This window comes from Argentina silus (genome assembly GCF_951799395.1).
Source record: "Argentina silus genome assembly, chromosome: 15".
In the NCBI taxonomy this organism is placed as follows: domain Eukaryota; kingdom Metazoa; phylum Chordata; class Actinopteri; order Argentiniformes; family Argentinidae; genus Argentina; species Argentina silus.
In genome coordinates, this window is record NC_139669.1 from 810,786 (window position 1) to 830,226 (window position 19,441).

General features: G+C 42.7%; 4 protein-coding genes across 8 annotated transcripts in view; all 4 read left to right on the forward strand.

Annotated features, from left to right (window-relative positions):
* mbnl3 (muscleblind-like splicing regulator 3) overlaps positions 1 to 977 on the forward strand; it is a 24,853-nt gene extending 23,876 nt beyond the window's left edge. For all 4 annotated transcript variants that reach the window (XM_083686308.1, XM_083686307.1, XM_083686309.1 and 1 more), the window contains 2 exons: positions 1 to 51; positions 834 to 977. The exon at positions 1 to 51 is cut by the window's left edge and continues 41 nt beyond it. In XM_083686308.1, coding sequence (XP_083542434.1) covers positions 1 to 51; positions 834 to 836 — 54 coding nt within the window. In that variant the 3' untranslated portion in view covers positions 837 to 977. The remainder of the gene's footprint in view (positions 52 to 833) is intronic.
* A 7,189-nt stretch (positions 978 to 8,166) lies between these two features.
* rap2c (RAP2C, member of RAS oncogene family) lies at positions 8,167 to 12,008 on the forward strand. 2 transcript variants are annotated; one of them, XM_083686346.1, is made up of 3 exons: positions 8,167 to 9,135; positions 9,487 to 9,805; positions 11,014 to 12,008. In XM_083686346.1, exons 1-2 carry the CDS (start codon positions 8,863 to 8,865, stop codon positions 9,763 to 9,765), a joined length of 552 nt encoding a protein of 183 aa, XP_083542472.1. In that variant the 5' UTR covers positions 8,167 to 8,862; the 3' UTR covers positions 9,766 to 9,805; positions 11,014 to 12,008. The 2 variants fall into 2 exon arrangements, with proteins under 2 accessions (XP_083542472.1, XP_083542473.1); XM_083686347.1 differs by having other exon boundaries at positions 11,030 to 12,008.
* A 754-nt stretch (positions 12,009 to 12,762) lies between these two features.
* LOC310816516 (UDP-N-acetylglucosamine transferase subunit ALG13) lies at positions 12,763 to 14,406 on the forward strand. Its single transcript, XM_083686762.1, has 4 exons — positions 12,763 to 12,908; positions 13,326 to 13,488; positions 13,596 to 13,734; positions 13,875 to 14,406. The coding sequence occupies exons 1-4, from the start codon at positions 12,828 to 12,830 to the stop codon at positions 13,984 to 13,986; spliced, it is 495 nt and encodes a 164-aa protein (XP_083542888.1). The 5' UTR covers positions 12,763 to 12,827; the 3' UTR covers positions 13,987 to 14,406.
* A 376-nt stretch (positions 14,407 to 14,782) lies between these two features.
* On the forward strand, positions 14,783 to 16,170 carry cUnhxorf65 (chromosome Un CXorf65 homolog; the record flags this gene model as incomplete). Its single annotated transcript, XM_083686848.1, has 5 exons — positions 14,783 to 14,807; positions 14,918 to 15,004; positions 15,565 to 15,687; positions 15,804 to 15,872; positions 16,016 to 16,170. 5 exons carry the CDS (start codon positions 14,783 to 14,785, stop codon positions 16,168 to 16,170), a joined length of 459 nt encoding a protein of 152 aa, XP_083542974.1.
* Positions 16,171 to 19,441: the final 3,271 nt, after the last annotated feature.

Sequence of the window (19,441 nt, forward strand, 5' to 3'; positions counted from 1 at the left end):
TCGACCCCCGTCACCAATGTTCCTTTCGCAGAATCAGCCTCCTCCAATCAGGTTTGCCCTTCATTTAGCGTTTTCTCTTTTGTTTTTAGCAGTAGGGTGTTAGCCTTCTGTCCGCAGAGAGACACTCTACTGAGATGTCAAATCCTCCCACTTAAAAATTCATACATGTTCACATTTCACTCTTCAGAGTCATTTTTTACTGTAGTAAAGCGAACGACTGATGTAATCCATCCCTGGTCCTGTTAGTTTCTAGTGTTGTCATCTCCTGTGTCACTCTGTCTGTCTGTCTCCACTGCTGTTTATCTGTCTGGACATTGTATCTGTGGTGTGGCACACGAGAGCAATTCACCAGATTCTAATCATACATTTAGTATAATCCATACAGTATGTAACCTCTGTCTCTCTTCTCAGATGTATTTCTACACATATTCCCCAGTAGTTTCTTGGTTTAGGGAATCTAATATTCTAGTTTCTCTGATTCAGTGTCATTGTATTGATTAAGACTTGAACTGAATAATACAGGGTTAAGATCAGCCACAAAATATCCTTAATCGAGCCTGTTATGAAATACATAGACCTGGGTCATGTTCATTAGGCATGAAACAGGAGACCACGTTTTGAAACACTACCTGAGTTTGTCTGATAAGAAGATTTATGTTCACAAAAGGATTTTGTTTTCCATTGCGCAACGTTTTGCTATGTTGTGTCCACTGAACACAACCCTGGTGTCATAGAGCGCAGTCATAAACTCCTCCCCCTCATCAGTTGTGTTCTCTCCTTCCTGTCAGAAGAGTTTCACGTTTCCTCTTCCTGCTCCGCCCCCTCTCTTCCAGTAGACCCTTCGGAGGTTCTGAGCGCTGACCAGGTGGACCTTCAGTGCATCCCCATGGAAACCCACTTCTGCCCTGTCCCCAAACTCCTGATGGCGCCTCCAGTGGCACTGAACCCAGTAAGCCTCTCGCGAAACCCCAGTTAAATCACCCACCAACAACATCACCCGCCCCCGTCCCTAACCAACCCTGCCCGAGAACACCACAGTCTACTATCTGAATGCAGCAAACATGTGCCTAGCCTCCAGTGCACCCAGAGTGAGAGGTAGAGTAATCCTCATTTAGGACGTATTCACGTCATCAAAACAGTCAACGAGGTGTTGTTGATATTTAAACAGGCAATACTTCCAGTAAGCTTGGACCCATTACTGTTGATATAAGCCAGCCGTCCTGATGCACAGTGACTTGAAGGGGCAGGCTGACGGAAGCTCTAGAGCTCCCCAGTCCTTACAGCCATACATGCCCACACCTTTAACATGCACACACACACACACACACACACACACACACACACAGACACACACACCACACACACACACCACACAGACACGCCCACACCTTTAACATGCACACACACACACACACACACACACACACACACACACCACACACACACACACCACACAGACACGCCCACACCTTTAACATGCACAGACACACACACACACACACACACACCACACACACACACACACACACACACACACCACACACACACACCACACACACACACACACCACACACACGCACGCACAGACACACACACGCACGCACGCACAGACACACACATGCACGCACACACACACAGACACGCACACAGACACACACATGCACGCACAGACACACACATGCACGCACAGACACACACACGCACGCACACACACATGCACAGACACACACACACACACACACACACACACTCTATTAGAAACAGAAAACCCTCTTGTAGACTCAGAGGACATGAGGTGTAAGGGGGAATGACCTCACACACGTATGTTCCCAAAGTCAGACAGTCTGGGATGAAAATGATACAGTAGAAAGTCAGACCAGAGGAAAGAAGAAGAGCAAAGTGAATTTGCAGATGTTGGATCCACCTGCAGAGGATTTTAGAAGGCAATGTCATTTTCTTTTTTTTCACTATGTATTTTGTTTAATTTCATGTTTACGTTTCAAGTCTAAAAGTATTGTTTTATACTCTGTGTACCACTCACTTAAGAGGTCATACATGTAAGATCATATTCCAGAATATCTTACATGATGGGAAAACAAGGTTTCCAATGTGTATTTGTCCGTGCCTTTGAGTTACCAGCTGAACTGAAGACAAGATTTAATATCGTATCACAAAACAATTCAAATCAAACGACTAAAACTGATAAACCCAGATAGCCCTTTGATAACAGACAAATGATATATTCGAGGTTTTGCTGCCAATAAGGCGATATCCCAAACACAGCACCCACAACTGCACTACTTACTGATCAAGTCCTGCTTCCAGTTAAGTTGCCTCTACACACGATGTACAAGAGGATGTTGAGTATTTATTAAACGTTACTTGGAATCGACCCTTAAACATGAGCGTAACCCCACGGGAGGAAGTCTATTCTGGAGTTTGTCAATCTGACAGTACTGTGTGTGCCAGAGGGGCTAAACTGAGAGAGACCCTTTCAAGAACGTGGATCTTGACTCATTTGTTAAAGGAGATAAATGCCTTAAGCAGGTGAGGTTATGTATGTGACGGCCTATGACTGTATAATTACTCAAATGGTAAGAACTAGAGTGTATAATGGATAAGTTCTATAGCATAGACATATGGAGTCTTTTAATGGATATTTGTGATCATTGGTTGGTGATTGGTGACATGAGGGACTTTTACTAGGTTGATTTACAAAGCACCTCCTGTATGCGGTTTTGTTTTTAATGTATTTGGTAATGTGAAATCTAAACTTGGTGTTAGCTCCCTATGAGTAATCTAAAGGATTGACAATCTCTAGATGCATAAGAGGTCACTCTTGAGTGACAGTGTGTGATCGCTAATCTTGGCCTGTCTGTGGAAAGCCCACTGTTCAGTGCAGGTCTGACTCCTGTCCTACTAACAACAATAAGATAATATTCAAACCAAAAATGATAGACTACGTAATTGTTATTCTTTGAACTGTGTACTGACAGTGGAGCCACAGCAGAGTCTGCATAAAGTGTGGTTGCTTTTCTCATCAAAATAATCCAACATGTTGCCTTTGTGCCAATGATTCTTTAACTGAGGACTGCATCAGTGGAGCACGTGCCAATCAGTGGAGTATGCAAGGAGCCCACCTCCACCACTAACTGTTGTCAGATTGATACCTGAGTGATGGTTCCCCCCAATGGACATGTTCCCTTCTCTACCAGATGTCAAGTGAAATTTGCAAAACAATAATTGATTAACGTAAGTTCAACTGTCCTGCATTCATAAGAAACTTAGCTAGTGAGTAAGTGGTACAAGTATTTTTTATTTGTTGTGTTGTGCGTTCATAATGGGTTTTCCAAAATGGTTCTGCAGGGAGTAAATTGAAAGAGCTTGAAGATTTTCTGTTTGTAAAAAAAAAAAAAAAAAAAGCAAAAGTATTTGATCTTAGTCACTGATTGTGTCCTTACTTTCAAAAGTCAGGCAGACTCTAAATGCTACAACTATCTATAGTGGGCCGTTCGTAGAGTACAGAACTCTGCAGGGAGTGAGAGACACACAGAGACATGGACTGGTTTATGGAGGCAAATATGCCCTCGACCAGTCAAACATTTGGTCTTTAAATTATATCCGGCATGGGCTTCATCTGGGAAATTGTACTAAATGGAGCTGAATTAGGATGGAAATGGAGAGAGATAGTTGAAAGAGATGGAGAGAGATAGTCGACATCACATCTGGATGAGTTTGAATGTGCCTCTCTCACTCGTTTTCAAGTCTCCTGAAACCAACCACTGTCCATACACTGTTATAACACTGTTATAACGGATACATTTTTAAAAACAAGTGCGTTGATTAGCACTGTCATCATATATCTGTTGTGTCTCTGTAGTTTCTTCTTTGAAACAGCTGTGCTGTGTCATCTTTGATGATGTAAAAATGTAGTCACACTGAGTGGTGTGTATAAATGTTTTAATGACTAGACACTGAATCACTAATGAGGTAGCTGAAATGCTGAAGTGTGGACACGTTTTCCTCTCGGAAAATGGACATTGACAGAAAGCTGTTCATGTATAAGTCATGTCATTTCGTGATGAATGTAACTAATTACACAAAAACTCGGAACATGTCCATTTAAAAGACCGGCATGTTGAAATGTAATGATTCATTATAGGCTATTTCTAAGAGGTCAAATGCAAACCACGTTAAGACAACATACTGTGTTAAGAAACGTGTTAAGTATGTGTATTGTTATATAGATTTATATTTAATGTTTGTGAGTGTGAAGAGTACTTTCAGAGATATCTTTGGGCAAATGTGGTCCCTGCATTTTTCCCCTTTCTTTGAAGCATTCAAATGCATTTTTGAGACAGAAATGGTCCTCTCTGAATCAAATGATGATGAGAATGTCTAGACAGATGAATTGAGTCTGAATCCTATAGCTTTGACAGACTTGCGTTGCCCAGAAAGATGGAAATCTCTCCCTCTGTCTTCTATCTCTCTCCCTTTCTCTTTCTGTCACATCATTATGCCTTCTTCAACTGCTATCCAGTTGGAAATAACAAAATACTTGATTAAGAAAAAAAATATTGTGCCTCGTTGGGGGGCTTTAGCATTTTAAGTACACTTACATTTTTTAAAAGTGTGTATTCCTTGTACAAGAATATAGTTAGCTAGAGTAATTGTAGTGTAAATGGTACAAATATATTGTTATTTTTCTTCATCCTTTACCATTATGTTTCAAAGTTTCTCTCCTAATGGTACTTGATATCATTTCCTTACAGTAAGTCCTAAATCATTCTATCAAAGATGTGTCTGGTATCTACAGAAAGAACTACTCGTGGTAATTTCACCCATTTTAGAACATTTTAATTGTTTATTTGACATGAAAAAACTTTCATAGCATGAAAAACATAATCTTCATTGATACTTAATTGATAGTTTATGTAGATTGCCATTTAAGAAAAACAAAAAAATAGAATATATGAAAATATATACATTTGTATCTATACAATGATAGATTCATTGTTACTTAATAGTAAGTTGTTGTTGCAATGGCAACAAAATGACAACATGGCTACCTTTGTATATCTTAATTGTGAATTTTTTCACATATGAATTGAAATAATGTACAACATTAACTTATTCAGAAAGGGAATGTCTAGTTAGATAGTCTTGGATTGCGAGATGATTGAATATTTTGTAAGAAAACAAGTAAAATCCTTAATGTCCAAAGGTCCTCTGGGGAGATCAGGTGTTTATTTAGTTTTGTTTATCCTTTGGGGTCGTGATCTGTTTTATTTCTGTTTTATTTCTGTTTTATTTCTGTTTTGTTTTTTGTTTTTGGAGAGGAAGAACGCATCTCAGCTTTTAAAGTGATCACCTATCCATCTTGGGGGTAAAGAGACTTTTGATCTGGATACAAATAAATGTAGTCATTTTGGACTTTTATTTGAAATGTCCATTCTGATTCAATTACTTTGGAGTACCAATTGGCCCTTATATTGCCTTCTGTCTGTGGAGAAGTATCTGCTCACTATACTGACAACATCTCTCATATAGCTCATACCCAGAAGAGCAGATCTTACAAAGTTCTTGATTTGGTCCCTGAGTATACAGTCTCTTTCCCCCTCGTGGCCTGCCCAGCTGTGCTGGGAGATGTTGATGCTCGCTGGAGAATTTGGTGATTCAACCGGTGTACGAATGTGTGATATTCACCTCGTTTGCACTTATGTACATAACTAAGTCAAAATATTCCGAATTTATTTTGAATAAATATAGAGAAAAGAACCGATAAAAATCAAATGACTGTATTGTTGAAATGCAGGTAAACAATTATCATTTTAATACAGTGTAAAAAGATAGTTGTTTTTGAGGGATTTGTCTTTTTTTGTTCTGTTTGCTAGTGCCCTACTCCTCTCAAAGCATGACATTGCCTCGCTAGAAAACTGAATATGTGTCAAAAGAAGCTTTGTAGTTTTGCCATACTTATAGAAGCACGTTTAGAGCTCCAGCTATGTCTGATCCTGACCCAGATTTGTGATGGTATGTACAATAATATGGTATTGCACATAATGCCCCCCATTGCCCAGTAAACTAATTCAGTATTTTATGTTGACCTGCAATTGTATCTCAATTTGATGAAACAGTGATTAGTTAACTGAAAACAGTAACAGTGATTAGTTAACTGAACACAGTAACAGTGATTAGTTAACTGAAAACAGTAACAGTGATTAGTTAATTGAAAACAGTTTCACATGACTTTTTCTCTCTTTTGATCCTTTTTAACTAAAGTTAAAACTTCTAAGAATTATCTATTCCAAACATCAAACTCTGGTGCATTATGAATCGTGTGTGTGTGTGTGTGTGTGTGTGTGTGTGTGTGTGTGTGTGTGTGTGTGTGTGTGTGTGTGTGTGTGTGTGTGTGTGTGGGCGGGCGGGTTGAGCAAACTGTGAGTCTGGTGCTCCACCTGCAGGCTGTCTGGGGAACAGCATGGAGAAAAAGACAAAGCTGACATCAGGATCAGATCATAGTGGGAAATGGATGTTAGTAAAGGAACTCTGTTAACATTCATTTGTATTTGATTTGTGAAAAGGGATTTTATTTACTCATCATCATTATCTGAAACAACAATAAATCTGAATTCTCCACAGGATTTTAGTCAAAGTTGGAAACAAGAACTGGTTTTACGATCACATACTTGCAAAACAAACATCCCTGATGAAGGCCTCTGTTCTGTTCGTGCCAACTTGTACATTTGATGCTCTTCAATTGCTTTGGAAGCCAATAATTTTGTTGCCATGGCACTTGTCCTAGAGGTGGTGGAGGGACAGAGTCTCTAGGACCTCTGGATCAATCCAAGGCCTTCTGACTGTAAAACAGGACAGATGTTCTGTAGGATAGACTGTGAGTCAAGGCTCCCAACAACTGAATGGATATTTATGATCATTCTTATTAACAAAAGTACCACTGTGCTTGCTTATGTGAATGATGAAAAATAGCATTCTCCTGTTCCTACACACTGAAATGAAAGGTGATTGTAGCACTTTGTGGGGCCTAGGAATATTGTGTTAATATTGCAGAAAAGCTCTCACATTCATGGTGAGCGACCACATAATTTCTCCCTTTAATCAAAGTAATGATCAGGATGATTTGGTACCATCTTAGATCTTGGTTGGTTGCCTTAATGCCAGACAGTTTCCACTTGGCAAGACTAGGACAAACGACACCCAGGTCAGGGTGTTGGGTCCTGGTCCTGGTCCTGTACAGAAGCTGGTGACCACTGGTAGAAACAGGACTGTCCATGACAGCTCAAAGCCATATGATAAGTGCTCCTCCCTCCTCCACTCTAGGACAAAGTTGAAATTGACTGCTTTAATTCTTGGTATGAAAATGCTTCTCTTTCACTTTCTATTTAGCTTGTTGTGCTTGTATGTGCTAGAGAACTGAGCTACACGCCACTTCTTTTTGCTATGTATGAATATATAGATAAACATACTGTATATGTATGACTTCTGTTATTTTTGTTTTACCTTTTAATAAAGCACTTAAATGTGGATCTCTCGATGGTTTTCTCAATGTTCATTTTAACAATATTTATAGATCATAAGTTCATAGCCATATGAATCAACTTATTTATTTACAGTATGTATTTATTTTACATCTCCACATGCACCTTTCTGCTATTGTAGGCTTTGCAACAGCAAATATGAATTATGCGATCCAATTTTTTTTTTTACATTTTTCCAAATTCACTAGCCACATTGTCTTTCTGCTGCTGTCGGCTACATTCTATGCGTTACATTTCTATCTGCAACGTTCTGCGTTTTAACGTTGCGTCTACAGACCGACAACCGTTTCAAAGAGTCCCGCCTAAGGTTAGAGTTTAACCAATGAAAACGCCAATAGCATGTCGGGGTGACCAATTGCGTGTAGATTCCCGCTGGTTCCTCCTTGACATATGTCCTGCATTTAGACTGTCGGAGTGTGTTTGAATCTCATATTTGCACCCGCCAGCCGTGACGGATTGGTAATCGGTGCCGCATCAGTTTGGTTCGATTTGTTTGGAGAGAAAATACGCGCCGCTGCTTCTTTCCAGACAGCTGGGCGCAGTTCCGTTGTGGCCGCGGCGGGGAGGGTGAGGCAGCGACGGGAGAGGAGAGGAGAGGAGAGGAGAGGACGACACTAGGGGAAGGGAGTGGGGGGTTTCCGTCTCATCCTGGCTCAACAGAAACCTCGGCTGGACTTGACACTGGGCAGCAGCGGGTTGCTATTCGCTCGGCGTCCTAGACGCTGTCTGTCTGCTAGGGAGTGCTACACACCGGGATAAGGCCAGGGAGCCACCGTGCAGGGAGTGCGGCAGACGCTGGCATTGCGCTTTTGCGACACCACCGGTATGGTTTATGATGTGGTCTGTAGCTCGGGCCACATTCACATGCTCTCCAAAAATGGAGACAATAGGAAATGTTTCTAATATTGTGCATTTTAGCTAACTAGCCACACAGCACAGGTTTTTAGAGCACAGCTGATTGCAGCATCGGTGGCATATTTGTGTGAAGGTATGTTTACCCGCTGTGGGATTTGGCATTAGAAGGCTCCTTATCGAGAGCGAGCATGGAGGGGCGTTGTGGATTTAGCCAACTTTGCTAGCTAGAGCTAGCTCAGTCCTGGACTCCCGAGCTAGTAGCTAACTAGACTAAGATTTGTTCAATTTAAACTGGTTGACTGTTTGCCATTTGAAAGACGTTTATGTCGAGGTAGGCGTGCTTACAGTTACCACGGAGCGCTTGGAAGGTTTACTTGATTGATGTTGTCAACGGATATAGCAATCCAGCTAGCCAGCTAAGTAGCCCGGGTCAAGCTCGTACACCCTGATGAAGGAGTACAAAGTGGTTGTGCTGGGAAGCGGCGGCGTCGGCAAGTCCGCGCTGACTGTCCAGTTTGTCACCGGCACATTCATCGAGAAATATGACCCGACAATTGAGGACTTCTATCGGAAAGAGATCGAGGTGGACTCGTCGCCTTCTGTGCTGGAGATTCTTGACACCGCAGGGACAGAGCAGTTCGCCTCCATGAGAGATCTCTACATCAAGAATGGCCAGGGTTTCATCCTTGTCTACAGTCTTGTCAACCAACAGTCATTTCAGGTAAGCAGATTGTCTGTCCTTACCTGCCCACAAATGACCAAAAGAAGAAATGTATAGTTGATGAACTATCAAGGAAAATTGTAGCAGTTTTGAATGGGCCAGCTAAACTCAGCAGTATATCAATTATGTTATGGATTGTTGGACTACAACCAGACTTCTTGACATATAGCCTACGGGTCATGTCAAGCTCAACAGGTTGGAGGAAAGAACTACTCAACCTATTTATGTATATTGCAGAACTGTGCAGTGATAGACACATTATTTTGGTAATGTCACACAGTTAGTCAGTTCCCTGGGGTTCCCACCAGAGCATCCTTGTTGCACTCATGTCCATCCCTCTCTGCTCCCCAGGACATCCGACCGATGCGAGACCAGATTGTGCGGGTGAAGAGGTTTGAGAAGGTGCCACTGATCCTGGTGGGGAACAAGGTGGACTTGGAGTCCGAGCGGGAGGTGCCTGGGGCAGACGGCCGAGCCCTGGCCCAGGAGTGGGGCTGCCCCTTCATCGAGACCTCTGCCAAGAGCAAGACCATGGTGGACGAGCTGTTTGCGGAGATCGTTCGGCAGATGAACTATGCCACGCTACCAGAGAAACAGGAGCAGTGCTGCACAGCGTGTGTGGTGCAGTGAGGGAGTGGGGAGACACTGTCCTCCCACACACCTTCCCCAGGTAACCGGGTTACTACCTCCACAGAGGCTTAACAAACTCCAGGGCCGACCCAAACTATACTGCGCTGGCTCAGATATTTGACTTTCACACTGACCTTTCCAGCACAGATTCAGTCACTATGGTGGATGTGTAACCAGGCCAGGCCAGTTCAACTCAGCTCGGTTTGTGGTGTGAATAAAGCCAGATACACACACACACACACACACACACTAAGGAGTGGTAAAGAGTGATATGGCACAGTAGGCCACTTGGTGACGTCAGTTTTCTAGTAGCATGAGTAATTCCCCGAGGGCGAGGCAGATCTCTCTTCACAGGTTGTAAAGAGATGCAAGCCTGTGTGTGTGTGGGTGTGTGTGTGTGTGTGTGTGTGTGTGGGTCGCTCTGTAGAGGTTCCATGAACACAGGGCAAGAATGTGCGTGCAGGGAGCTGGAGACGAGAGGATCACGGCTGGCACAATGGGACAGAATTACAGCTGTTAGAAGAGGGAGACAGTGGGGGGGGGGGGGGGGGCTGCTCTGTGTGAACCGTTGGTTTAGCCTGTTATCATTAGATCACACAAAGAATGTGGCGTGAAGAACAAAGCTGGCTGAGCACATGGGGCAGAAAAGAGGAGCTACAGAGGAGGCCTGCTGGTGGAGGCAGAGAGGAGCTACAGAGGAGGCCTGCTGGTGGAGGCAGAGAGGAGGCCTGCTGGTGGAGGCAGAGAGGAGTTAAAGAGGAGGCCTGCTGGTGGAGGCAGAGAGGAGGCCTGCTGGTGGAGGCAGAGAGGAGTTAAAGAGGAGGCCTGCTAGTGGAGGCAGAGGCGAGAGGCCAGAGACCTTTAGGCCAGAGAGGGGAGATCCCACACAAAGAAAAAGGAAAACACAACATCCTGGGAATAAATTGATGTTTCAAAACAGGAAGCAGATTTTCGCACAGTATACCCCCCCCCCCCCCCCCCCCCATCTTCCTTGTGTGGGCGGGCGTACACACACACACACACACACACACATACACACACATGCATACATATAGAAACACACTGAGATCCCTGATTAGTCTCTCGTTGGTACTTGATAAACTGTGTAAAATGACTTGTGGTGTTCTGTCGGTCTTGTAGCTAAGCACCAAAACCGATGTTAGAATTACTCCTGAATAAATGCTGGAGCTTCTTCTGTCCATTGTTCTATCAGTAACAAAGTGCATCTTTGTTTCTCTGTTCTCATAGACACATTATTTGGCAGGATCTCGACAACCAGTTCCTGCTTGGATAACCCAGGAACCACTCCAGCTCCACCACACCCTTCGACCTCCTCAGCTGGCAGTGTTACCAGGGGGCCGATTTTTCGTCTGTTCATAAGCCAATACAAGGAAATGGAGTCTTGAGCCTGTCCAACCTTGACTGATATCTTGACTGTGGAGCACATTGACCTGCCGACTCCCTGGTGTTAGCAGTGACCAGGGAGGCCCTACTCTTCAACGTGTTGAGGACAGACTTATGGGAATGGGGATGAAGGGTCGTTTATGGATTTATATTTTCTCATTTGGGGTTGGGGAGTTCTGGGGTTATGAGCAGGAGTCTGCTTGGGACTGCAGCGTCCCTTTAAAGCTGCTCAGTCATTATATCCCTGGTTTTACTTTTTACTCGTATCGTTTTATTAAAATCTGGTATCTAATTTTAAGTGATAACAGCCATTACGTAGGTTGGAGACTTGGGGCAGAATTCCATCAAACCATGGTAAACGTATGATAGCTGTGCTCTGTGAGGCCGAGACAAATTGGATGGTGATCTTGCATACAGGCCAGCCTTCAATTGTCTATTTTCATGAGTGATCAAACCTGCAGATGAGTATGCCCCTAAGCATGAGATGTTCAAGTTGAGATGATGGAGCACATGCATGTCTGTTTTTTTGACTACCGCTGTGTGGTTTGCTTTAAATACAGCAGGTACAGGTTCCTGGTGTCATGCAAATGACTCTTGTCACAACATGGTTTGATCAAATTCTGGCCCTGACTATCTAACTTTATATTCTTGTTTTCTTTTTTTTCTTTTTTTAAGTTTGCTTTTCTCATGGTAACCTATTTATTAAAAACTCTAATTACATTGTTAGCCAATTATCAACATTTTATTTTATACTTGCTTTTGGTTTGCTTTTGTGACTTTACAGTATATGTTGTTTTTGAAGTTGAGAATTAACAGAGCCTTAAATGATTTCAGTCTTACCTTGGTTTCTGAGTGGTTATTCAATCTTTTTTCAACTTGCATACACAGATACACTACCAACATGTAGCCCTTTTGTAAATGACAAGTAGAGTTACCTCCAAGTTATTTGTCTGAAGGTAACACAATATATTGTATTTTATTAGCTTTCCTTTAAAGGTGCAATCTGTAATTCAAACAACAGCTGGGGCTACGTGCCCCTTTGGTAAACAGCTGAGGCTGTTTTGAAGCTATACAGTGTTTTATTTACAATTGCACAAGTAAAAATGTCTTATATTTTGGGTTCTGATGGGGTAAGACAGTTGACCTAAGATCATGGGTCATAACCTCATGTAAATTATATTCTTCAAGAGTCAATGGCTGTATATCATTCATTTAAAAGTCAAAAAATGTATGTACCAATTACAGATGGCCCCTTTAAGAAAATTGGTCTATCTTACTCAAAAGAAGTCCAAAATAACCAGAGCCAGAGATACATCAGCCACAAGAGGGCAGCAGCTCCTTTATTACAGCACAAGTTCATCTTGCAGATATGGTATTTGGACATAAGGGCCGTATTAGGGCCTCAGTATTTCAACTTAGTTAGTAGTGCCGGTAAATAATTGAAATGCATTGTTGCTCTGGGGTTTTACCTTACATTCACATTTTGAAATGTATGTGTAGACTGCCAATGACATGTCTAGACTGCTAATTCATCTCCACACCAGTAGGGGGCAGAATGACACAACATTTGCAGAAGTGTCACGAAGAAAAACATGTCAGACTGTTGTCAGATGGAAACACTGTTGCCAGTTTGACACTAAATAGTTACACGAGGAACCATGAAGACAGTATTTGTTACTGTTGGAACAACAAGCTTTGATGACCTTATTGAAACTGTGACATCACCTGAATCCGTTCAAGTAAGTATCATGGTCGCTCATTTTTAACAGTGTGTGTAAGCTGCACCTCTCATGTAGCTAGCATGCTAACTTGGTGTAGATATATTTGCTTCCCTGACCTGAACCTTGTTCCTCCGGCGCTGCTTCGTATAAAGACCGTTAACCTGCAGCTCTCTCTCGTTTGAAGGCGCTGCTTCGTATAAAGACAGATAACCTGCACCTCTCTCCAGACCGTTAACCTGCACCTCTCTCTCGTTTGAAGGCGCTGCTTCGTATAAAGACGGTTAACCTGCACCTCTCTCTCGTTTGAAGGCGCTGCTTCGTATAAAGACGGTTAACCTGCAGCTCTCTCTCGTTCCTCCGGCGCTGCTTCGTATAAAGACGGTTAACCTGCACCTCTCTCCAGACCGTTAACCTGCACCTCTCTCTCGTTTGAAGGCGCTGAAAGCTCGCGGCTATCATCACCTGGTCCTCCAGGTCGGCCGAGGCTCCGTGGTCCCGGGTCCGGACGCCTGTCCCGGCCTGACGGTGGAGGCCTTTCCCTTCAAGGACTCCATCGCTGAGGACTTCAGACGGGCTGACTTGGTCATCAGCCATGCTGGTGTGTTTAGAGGCTGTGTTTGTGATTTATTATCCTGACAAGTGAGCTACTGCATTTCCCATGGTTGAGTTAGACAGTGAGGTGGTCCTGTCCTGTCCTGTCCCCAGGGGCAGGCAGCTGTCTGGAGGCCCTGGCCGCGGGCAGGTCTCTGCTGGTGGTGGTCAACGACACCCTGATGGACAACCACCAGGTCGAGCTGGCCAGACAGCTGCACCTGGACTCCCACCTGCTGTACTGTACCTGCAGGTCAATGTCCTCATATGCCTTGTCTACATGATATTATATATGATATGCTATCAATTTCTGCTACAGACTAATTACAGAGCTGTCAAACAGTGGTTGAAAATCAGTGGGTTAATAATCTCTTTTTGTCTCAAATTTCTCAGCACTCTTCCTGAGACCCTGAGGACTATGGACCTCTCTGGTCTCTCACCATACTTGCCTGGACAACCAAAGAATTTTGCCAATTTCCTGGACAAGGCCCTTGGTGTTAAATGAGTCAGGATGAGGTCAATATCTCTGAGACAATTCTGAACCTCTTCTGGCCACAGTTGAAAGTTCCAAACAACAACCCCCCCAACATCCCCCCCTAATAATAATATAACCCCCCCGAAATGGACTTTCAATGTCGGACATTAGTTATTGTGTTTCTGCATGTGCGCATGCTTCAATGAGGCAGCCACCATAGACAGAAAGGCAAAAACTCCTGGCCAGTAACAACATGTTTGTATACAAACATACAAGTAGGATGAGAGGTGCTTACTACTGAAGTCTACTTATCAAATTAATATCATGCTGTTTAATGGTGGAGGTATGGTTTTAACTAGTATGATTTGAATGATGTTTATGTATATATTCCGTAATCTGTATATCTGATGACTATTTTTAATGAATGTGTAAAGTTATTAAACTCATCTGTTTTATAACACTTTTTGGATAGCTCTTTATATTTGCTCATCTTCCTGCTTCTGCTCTTGAGGTTGTCTTGAAGGGAAAAGGGTGATTCAGCTCGTCCTTCACTTGTGACACTAGACACTGTTGCACTCTCACACGAAAACAAACACCACATCCTGTGATGAACAGAAGATCATCAGATGAGAAAAAGGAGAGCCTGCAGCACAACTAGAAGATCACCCTGTCACGAAGCTAGGGACGGAGGACCACATCCTGTCACAATAGTTAGCATTATGACGTCATAATGGTTTTACCGATCCACTGAAGTAGTGTTTAGGCCAGACAATTTCAAGCTGCTCATTCTATCAAAGGATTTAGGTTCCCTCGAGCCCCTTGAGTGATGTTCATCTTCATTAAACATGGAGGTAAACCGGAAGGCATATTATGTGTTAAATTAGTTGTGTATTTATGCTTGTAATGTCAGAAACTATTATGTTGCTTAGAGTGTCATTTTCCTACCTTCATCCCTTTGCAGACAGTGAGCACTTTGTGGTCAACACCAACTGCCCCGTGGTTAACCTGCTCCAGTACATGAGGTCTAAACTTGGCCTTCCAGATACAGGTGGGAGATAATCTCAGATTAGAGGGTCATTAGGGAGCGTGGGCTAGAGGGTCTCTATGACGATAGTCCCTGAGGGGGTTACCTTTACAGACGACTAGGAGTATGTATAGTATAGTATAGTATAGTGCCTCTGTCTTGGCTCAGTTAGGGACCGGGGATGGATGGATGGATGGATGGATGGATGGATGGAGTGTGCTGATGTGGGAGTTAGAGGCTGGGGATATATGCATGTGGGGTTCACCGGAGGCTGCCGTTAAATATTTCACACAGCTCCATTCCAAAGGTGTCTGCTTACACCTGCTGGGCCATGCAACACTCGCTAGAGCCAGACCCAAAGTAGTCTCCTGCACATATGAAGCTATCATTGCCACTTTCATTACCACTGGGATTGATGGGGCTCACGGATGAATGGGTGCGACCACAGCATGCGCTACAGAATCAGCTGTAAAAGTCTCAAAGTAAATATCTATTATGTTTTTGGCAGCTTAGCTAAAGCAGCACCTCATTGTGTGTGTGTGTGTGTGTGTGTGTGTGTGTGTGTGTGTGTGTGTGTGTTTCAGAGCTGGTGGACCTGTGTGATGACCGTGGTGCTTTGAAGCTGCTCTTTCTGTCCCAGCAGCCTCAGGAGTGTGCCAGTCGATTATTTCCTGCCAGAAGCTCCTTTACTGTCTGCACTGTCAATCGTGAGCAATGCTATATCAATCATAGAACTTAGGGTGGATATGAGACACTCTCCTGTTTCTAAAAGAGGAATCTCTATACATGACTCTTGTTCTGAAGAATTTGTTTATCTTATCAGGAAGTCCAAAGGATGGTGCCTACGTTTCCATCACCCCCTTAGTGGCCAACCCAGACGCTGCACTTCTCGGTAACAACAAACTGCTTGTTTACGTGTGTGCATTTGCATAGGGGTGTGAATGTGTGTGTCTGCTGTGCTATACTATATGTTGTATCATATGTGTTTGCATATGCACTGTACATGTTGTTTGTGTGCATGTGTTTGTCTATCAGAGACCCTACAGACGCAGACTGACAGTCTGGAGAGGGGTCGTCTTCGACAGCTCCGTACTCAGGAGGACCGCAGACTAGCCACAGAGACGATGACTCAGGCCCAGCCCACACCAGAACCCCAGCGGAGGACTACTGGCAGGAGGGCCAGGAACTGAGAGGAAATATCAATATAGCATTCTTTATTCATACATAAAGGTGAAAATGTGATCAAGTGCATCCTGAGTCTAAGTCAAAGCCAGCCAATGGTCATCAGTGTTCAATAATTAAAGGCCTGTAACTACCTCATTCACAACAAACCAGGACCTGTTAGATTAAGTGTAAACCATTCAGGTCAAAGGTGGACCGTTTCAGAGAAGGAGTGGAAAGGTTTTGTTTAAATGACAAAAGCAGTTATACCAAACAAATTGTTGTACCAAATCTTGCCACAAGGGAGAGATATGATGTTACAGGTCAAGTTAAATCCTGGCATGTTTTGTTTATTTCATTTTGTTTATTAAATGTATTGATGTATTCTTTATGTGTGTGTGTGGGGGGAGGTGGTAAGACATGTGACATACAAGACATACTAAGAAATCAAATGGTAATATGTGGTCCGATCCTACACAATATCTTATTGAAAGGAGGAGAGTTTTAAGATGATCCCTTGAAATTAAGTGATAGATGATGTCACCTTCTGCTTCTGTGATTGGTGGGTATGAATACCTGTTTGTTACTAAGCTTTAATCAGTTGGAAAATTGGAAGGAAATGAGTGAGTTTGCATGTACATATTTAGAAAGGAGGTGAAGTGATGCTCAATGACACCATCTCTAGTGAGAGAGTTGCTACAGGGTATTTGTATGTGTTGTAAATGCTGTTCTTGAGTGTTCGGATATGATAAAGATACAAATTTCACCTTTTGAAGCTTTGTAAGATTGTCCTTTTTTAGCTTATGGGGAGAGGTGGTTTGTTGAGTCCATTGTGGAACACAATATTTTTGTAATTTCAAGATTATAGGCTTGAAAAATACTTTTCCAATTACGAAAGTCAGAGCAGAAGATGAAATTACATTTCTTAACTCAATAAGATACTATTTTTGTCTTTGTAATTTGGTTAATGTTGTTTGATCAGTAAGGAGCGGACCACAGCCAGAAGATGAATATCAGGCCTAAACCGACAGAGTTTGACTGAGCATCTGCCAGTGCGTCTGTCTGTGCAACATTCTTTATTTAACCACATATGGTGGGAAGATTGGTAAAGTTTCACAGGAAATCGTGGGTGAAATGCCAGCAGGTGGTTTGCCGTTCCTACCAGTACCTTCTACGTACAGTATGTGCAATCCTGAGATGGTTGCCACAGCTCCATCGAATACGTGCCTGTTTGAAACATTTCAAACGTTGTCTGTCGTTGCCTGGGGGTGTTGAGGAAGAGTTACCAGGGTGAGATATAGCGTTACTGCACGTCGGCAGAGGGAAATTAAATACTGCTTCCCCAACTGGTAAATGTCTATGAGCCAGGACTTGATCCATATAAGGTGACTAACTAACTTCCCTACCAAGAACTACAAGATACATTTCCACAAGTATGTTTCCGGTACTTTATGAGGAACAAAGACATTAAGTGATTTAGCCTCACCACAGCAAGCTTTTGTTTAATTGTTTTCACATACTTTTGTAATTTCCTCTGTTTCTTTCCAAAACTATGATCTGCTTAGAGGAGGGGAATAGTCTAGCATCCCAGTGGTTCAGAGGTCACGTCTTGTTTTGTTCGAAGGATCCAGGTTCATAATCACACCACACATCTCTGCCGTTACACAGATATTATATTTACAGTCAAAATAATCTAATGAATGTCATTAGTCTTCACATGGAATAGAAATGTCAGCTGATGTCTTCCCAGATGATGGAACCTTACATTTTTATTTTTATTCTACATCCATTGACACACTGTCTGCCAGGCCATGGCATTAAACGGATGTGTCTCACAGATGACCCAATCAGTTGCTAAATAGAAGAAAATAGGGAAGGGTGAGAATCCCTTTAGGTGAGTCAGCAAAGCAGTTTTGGTAAATGGTTACATATATGCAGTCTCGACGTCATTTTGCAGAGTGGAGAGTTGTGACGTAGAGAACTTGATTTGGTGCTCTTTGCTGAATTTAATAATTGAGCATTGCATTTTGAATGTCATTATCAGAATGCATTAGTTGACTTAGGGAATCAATTATTCAGAAAAGAGAAAACTACTATTAACTAGAGTCTTGTGGTAGAAACTCAGAGAGTTCAGTATGAAAATGTTATATACAGTATACTGTAGTTTGTATTAATTACACCACCTCATGAACTTTGAAGATGGTTTTTTTACTGTTCTAGGAAGTGTTATAAAATCTGTGGCCCTGAAGGGGTTGGTTCCAATCAGACTCATTGAGAGCACATGACGGCGTTATGTAATTCTCGTTCAACACTGCAAATAGAAGCTAACATTTAAACCTAAATGTTCTTCTTAACTTTCAAGATTTTCACCTATGAAATGATTCATCCAACTCCATTGGAAAGGTTGCTTTCTCGTCTGGTTATTCAGATTGGAGCTGGTTTTGACTGGTCTTCTGTTTCTCTAAATCGGCCTCACATGATGTTTCTGTGGACGTAACGGTGTGTTAATCTAATATGTTTGTGTCTCACGACACTTTTCCTTCTCGTTGGTTTCTCTACCAGCTGCATTCAAAGTAAAAGGACATTTTAAAAGTAGTGAAATGTAACACATTAGTATATGGTCGGCACTGTCCTCCTCACTGTGCCATAGTGGAACTAAACTAAACTAAATGAGTGACTTTAGGATTCTGTGATTTTCGTGACCAGCAGTCCATAACACAGAGTCCGAACAAAGTCAACTTATCATTTGAATGTTGGTGTATTTCTCTGTGCTCTGTGTGCTTGGATGTGTTTCTACCAGCTGCAGAGAGCTGGTCCACCAGCCCCCTCTCCCAGTGGAACTGAAGCTACAATGGCTGTGAGTCAGGAAAGGGGTGAATCTGGGGCACTATCTTCCTCACCATTCACTAGTGGTTCATTGACTCCCGGCACAGATGATCCAGTCACTAGCAGTAACTCAGAAGATGATGAACCTATATGAACAGGGCCGAAAAAGAATCTATTGCTTGTTCTTTCGGAGAAGAGAAAGGAGCTGATGCCAGTGAGTGACACCTCTCAGTGACAGGGATTGAGGGAACAAGGAGTGGTGTTTCTAACGGGTTAGGGTTGCTTAGGTAGCCCTCCAGATCACACACCAAGCTCCACTTGTTACAGAAAATGTGTTCATACATGAGAGATTGTGTGAGATTTAATTCACTACAACATCACTGCACGTGACTGTCTATGTGGCAGCATTCTCCGTTTTCATCTAAGGAAGTCAAGTAAGAATAGAATACTCATAGGAAAAAAAGGTACAAGAAG